The sequence below is a fragment of the Nanorana parkeri genome, unplaced genomic scaffold (assembly GCF_000935625.1).
Source record: "Nanorana parkeri isolate BGI_ZX_2015 unplaced genomic scaffold, ASM93562v1 scaffold2696, whole genome shotgun sequence".
Taxonomy (NCBI): domain Eukaryota; kingdom Metazoa; phylum Chordata; class Amphibia; order Anura; family Dicroglossidae; genus Nanorana; species Nanorana parkeri.
In genome coordinates, this window is record NW_017308964.1 from 77,917 (window position 1) to 83,589 (window position 5,673).

At 48.2% G+C, this 5,673-nt stretch overlaps 1 protein-coding gene across 1 annotated transcript in view; it reads right to left on the reverse strand.

The window, feature by feature from the left end:
• NTRK1 (neurotrophic receptor tyrosine kinase 1) overlaps positions 1–5,673 on the reverse strand; it is a 64,754-nt gene that overhangs the window by 31,932 nt on the left and 27,149 nt on the right. Inside the window, exon 10 of the mRNA XM_018574048.1 lies at positions 1,477–1,535. Within this exon, the coding sequence (XP_018429550.1) occupies positions 1,477–1,535 (59 nt within the window). The remainder of the gene's footprint in view (positions 1–1,476; positions 1,536–5,673) is intronic.

Consider the following 5,673-nt stretch of genomic DNA (forward strand, 5'->3'; position numbering starts at 1 on the left):
CATTGTTTTTGGACCCCCAAGTGTCAGTGTGTCATTGTTCTGGGACCCCCAAGTGTCAGTGTGTCATTGTTCTGGGACCCCAAGTGTCAGTGTGTCATTGTTCTGGGACCCCAAGTGTCAGTGTGTCATTGTTCTGGGACCCCAAGTGCCAGTGTGTCATTGTTCTGGGACCCCCAAGTGTCAGTGTGTCACTGTTCTGGGACCCCCAAGTGCCAGTGTGTCAGTGTTCTGGGACCCCCAAGTGTCAGTGTGTCAGTGTTCTGGACCCCCAAGTGTCAGTGTGTCAGTGTTCTGGGATCCCCAAGTGACCCCTCAGGTCTTTTGCTCGGTGTGTAGAATGAGACTGAAGTGAGCTCCTGGAAGAGACGGTAGGAGGCCCACCAAGATGAGCAATGAGACCAATGGGTGTAAGTTGTCTGTGACTGTATAGGATGGGGCTGAGTTTCAGATGACCTGTTTAGAGAACCCACAAAGTGCTTCAGAACTTGGACTAGAGCAGTGGCTAATTGTGTGGCTTGCAAGCTCCTGGTGATGTGTGAATATCTAGGTCCTTGATTCCTCTCTTCACTTTACATAAAGACCTCTGGGCTTGACCTGGAAGCTTTCCATTCTCCCGGAATAGGGCCGTAAACTCTTAATAGATTGACTTGCTGAGCACTTGCTCCATCCCAAAACACAGATTCTCTATAACAGAGCTCCTACAAATATTTACAAGAGGATTGTGCAGTGGGATTTATTCCCACCTACTAGGATGTCCTACACACGCAATATAGAAGGGCAACACTTCTTCTGCTTCAAAATGTAAAACAAAGGAACTCATTGGATTCGGCAACCTCATAGACTGGATGTGTCTGGATGATGCATAGGTAACCTGCTCTTTAGGATACGGTGAGGGCTTCCAATAATTGGTGGCTCCTGTGTTAACTGGTCAGGAGTACTAACAACCCCTTTTCCAGGATGAATGAGCAGACTGGTTCGAGGGACCTGACCTGCTCATTTCTACCCATAAATACTGAAGGTCTTTCTGTAACACTACAATTACATTTCCGGTGACCCCATGCTGCTAACTATCAGGTACACGAGCATAAATCTGGATTTAATTGCTAGCGTCTGGCCATTCCTCCTCATAGCTGAGCAGATCTGAACCAGTAAATAATGCCTAGATTCCATGTCAATCCAGTAATGGCACTTCCCGAACTTCTAAACACACTCCATCACAGTATTTATATTGTAAACGTTTTCTAAATGCCTAGATTCCATAAAGCAATGAGAGCCTCTTGATCGTGTTTTTTGTGCTTGCTGACAAGCCTTTGAGACAGCCAACCACCGAACACTGACATGAATGCTGTCAAAGGCACCACGGAGACATTTGTAAAGCCACCCATGTTTAGAGACAACAGATCTGGACTCACAGTCGGCTGAGAACAGATCCTTGTACTCTTCACCATGCATCAAATTACAAAAACACATACTCACCCCAAAAGTGTTGTCCTCCACGGTCTCGATGGGGTTCCCGTAGGTGCTGTTGCCCCCTCCTGCATAAGAGAGCAATAACAAATAATTAGAGCACTTATAGCTTTCCCTCTTGATGTAACCCTACTTAGTTCACACCCTACACTCCAAAAAGCCCTAATTGCTGTCACGATCCGGGATCAGGCTCAGAGGCCGGTAGCTGAAGCAGCAGGCACATTCGTGGTATAACAGGCCGGGTTTGGTACACAAGCTGAGGGTAGTAGTGGAGGAGCAGGCAGAAGCGTACAAGCCGAGGTCAGGAGCCAAAGGTATTGGATATGAAGCGGAAGATGATGAGAGTAGTCGGTGAATCAGCAGCCAAAGGTCGGAACACGGGTAGCAGTATGAGAGGATTGTATCACATAGGGAGCAGGAAGCAAGATAATGGCAGGAGCACAACAATCTGGCAAACAGGAAGTGCAGAGGCGTGGCTTAAATAGGAAGTTCAAGGGAGGAGCAAGGAGTTCAGAGTTCAGCAGAAACTAAGTTTAACTGAGGATTACACAGGAGATCAGGCAAGGAGCTCTCCAAGGTCCTAAGGTGGCTCAGCAGGTAGAACCACCGCCAGCTAAATCTTGGGCCCCCGGTTCAGATCCGGTTCCTGACAATTGCTTTCTATTTTTTTTTGGAAGCTCAAATGGATATACAGTATATCTGAAAACAACTTAGATTGTAGATTGGGGCATCTTTGAGCTGCGCTGGCAGTCTACAGAACACACGGCCGAGCTAGAATTACAACCTTCCTTCATTATAATCTAATGTTACTGAGAAACACACAATAACAGAGTTCTGGGTTACTTGGAAAAGTCTATGATGATAGGCTGGGCAATCCCTGCCCATAACGTACATTGCTAGACAATACATTCTATAGATCTGTGTTATCTTGAAGGCCAAGAAAAAAAATCATAATATGTAATACAGAACTATTATACGTGTGGGTATGCCGGGGGTCTGAGGGACTCCCTGGAACCTTTAGGAACTCCAGAAGATAAATACATTGGAGTTTCCAACTTGAAAGCTCAGGCTGATGGGAACACCACTTCACAAAAGGGTGAAGAGCTTGGAGAAGGGGACAATCGAGGACAACGTCGCAGATTTGGAAACATTCTATAGTGCAGCTCACTTTCAGGTTCGGCGATGTTGTCCTAGATTGTCCCCTTCTCCAGCCTTCTCCAAACTCTTCCCCCTTTTGTGAATAGCGCTGTCGGTGTTCCCATCAGCCTGAGCTTTAAAGATGGAAACTCCAATGTTTTTCTCTTCTGAAGTTCCTAAAGGTAATATGATGCCAGGGAGCGTCTCCGACCCCCAGCACCCATCTTTCAGGTGGACGGGAACGTTGTTGTGAGTTTTGGCAGGGAAATCTTGCTGTTGGAGCACCGAGACCTATAAGAGGCCAGGGGCTGACTTGGCCCCTCAGGGTCCACCTATATCTAAAATATCACTGACCCTTTAATTCTAAATCCAATGATTCAAATGATTGTGGTATTGTGTGGCAATCCCACAGTAGAACTGAGGGTGGTAGTCGCCCAGGACTCTCAGCCTGGAGGGGCTGAGCAGTTCCAGGAAACAAATTCTGTTGCTGGGAAAGAACTAGCTTTGCCGTTCTCTCCGGGTTTTCTGGATTTGGCATTGGGATCCTGGAACTGGGAGATTTCTAAGAGAATTGGGTGGGATGAAATCTCCATTCCCAGGTCCGTGGTTTAGTAAGGGCCAGCACCTAAATGCACACCTGTGCACAGCACTTATGCGAAAGGTGCTGGCTAAGGTTCGGGGCTCCAGCTGGGAAGAGGGACAGGTTGTGTCCAGGAGTCAGACGGACTCCACCTAGAAGCCAGAGTGGAGCTGGGTGGCTGTATGTGCTAGAGGCACAGGGAAGAAAGCCGAGGAGGCTGAGAGAGCCAGTTACACATGGAGTATGTGCAACAATCTTTGGTCGGTGAGAGATTGTCTACTTGCTGAGACATTAGCAGACTGTATGTTGAAGCTTTTGTTTTCTGTTGATGAAAGAAATAAAAAGACTGTCCTGGTAATGCTAACGTGCCTTGGAGACTGGTCTTAGAGCGCTCGCCGTTTGTGCTGCATTCCCCAAAATATCACATTATATAAATTATTCTTACTACATTACGTCCATATTGCATACTGCTATTGCCGGGAAGGAATTAAAGTTGAGACTTGTCATAGTTGGCCAAGGTTTGGATCATCAGTCACTGCTCTATGATGGTCTACAACAGGGGTAGCCAAACTCCAGACCCTCCAGCTGGGGGTGAAACAACAAATCCCATGATGCATCTCTCTCCGGGACTCATGTCTGTGGCTGTGAGAATCTTGCAATGCCTCATGGGATTTGTAGTTCTGAAATGGACTCAGATCAACCGTCTGATGAGTATCTGCTCCCGTCCTAATTTGTTGTATACGGTGCACCGTAAGAATCACACAGACAAAAGATTCAGGTCTATGATGAATCTGTTTATTATGCTAAGGCACAAAGGTTTTTATAGGCAAGCAGCTAGTGCTGTGTGCAAAGGTCATGTGAGCGTAGCGTCATAAGCTTCCGATTGGTCTTGTCCAAGATAAGGAAAACTTCCTTCAGGATCCAAACATTGTCATCTTGGGTGTAGTCCCAGGAGGAGGCGCCATCTTAGTTTCTTGTTCTTCACAGGATGGGAGGGCGGTGCAGCTAGCAGCCATTTTTAGCAAGGAATAGATAGTAAGAGGATAGCTACACACCTATATACATTAGTAAGACAAATGGTCATTTTACTTGATTCCATAACAGTTCCACCACGGCGTGAGGGAGCGGAGTTTGGCTACCCCTGGTCTGCAAGCTTCAAGTTACCAGGAAGCAGCATGAGGGGTTAATATATGACATCACGGCTGAGCACGACTGTCGGGTATTAAGAACGAGGACGCATATCCCTGCCATTTGTATAATCTACGCAGGCTCCATTTTGTCATAGTCCAGATATCCCCCCCGGGCAAGGCTGATTCCTCAGTAGCGTTTCTTATTATATTTGTCAGAGGAAGAAATGAAAACTAACTCATTTTACCGAGGACGATAAGAAGCCCTTCGTCGTTATTATATTACATTCAAATAGACATTATAAGTCCAAGGCGCAGTGGACGATGCAAAGAGGGTTTTGTGTTCGGAAGGGCGAAGTGTACGGAGGAGAGGAGGCAATAAATCTGCAGTGACAAGTTTAAAGGGGCATCACATTGTATTGTCATGACTGATGGATTCGTCAATTTTCGTCCCTCCGTTATAACCCCAATAAACACGCGGACCGCGCGGCATGGGATTTTAACGGCCACGGCGTCCCCTTTTATTAAAACCAAACACTTTAACAATAACCAAAAGTCATAAACCAAATAATATACACAAATAACACTGTGAACGATGGTTGGCCTGAGAAGGGGTCTTTGGGTGCCCAACAGCCCAAAAAAAGACCTCTCCTAACACTCCGCCCATGTCCCCAGCCGCACCACAACCAGCTCGAGGACACTGACTCCTTCTGGGTTCCTGAGGGGCCAGGCCCCGCCCCTTACAATTCCAGACACCAACAGGGGGAAGCACCCATAGCAGCTGAGGGCCCCCCATTATTGTAATCAGCTCAGATTTTGTAGACCTCCCTAACCCGCCAAGCTGCCGTGACAAGAGAACCCAACCCCCATAACCACAAAATTCAGGGAGGGAGGACGGGACAATTCGAACATCGGCAGTTTTAGCGCTCGCCGAACTTTATGGGATGTTCGCGGTTTGTTCGACCGCGGATATTCCATAATGCAAGATGCCCTCCGAAGCTCTGATTTGTTGAGGTCTTGCACCTGACCACAGGTCAGGTGCAAGACGTTGCCCAATCAGGGCTCAGCGGAGGAGGGGCCTGAAGGAGAAAGTTCTCTATCAGGTCCCCCCATGCTGATTGACAGCAGGCAGTGGGCGGGTGCAATAGCCAGCTTGCTGTTGGCCATTGCATTTTACAATATCCAATAGCAGGCTGGGTATGGCTCCCAGCCTGCAATGAAGAGGAGGCAGGGGGGCGGGGCAGAGTAGCCGCGGCCGGACCGGATCGTAGACGAAGCCGACGGACCAGGGGACCGGAGGCCGGGACAGCAGCGGACAGACCAGGGGACCGGAGGCCGGGGCAGCAGCGGACGGACCAGGGG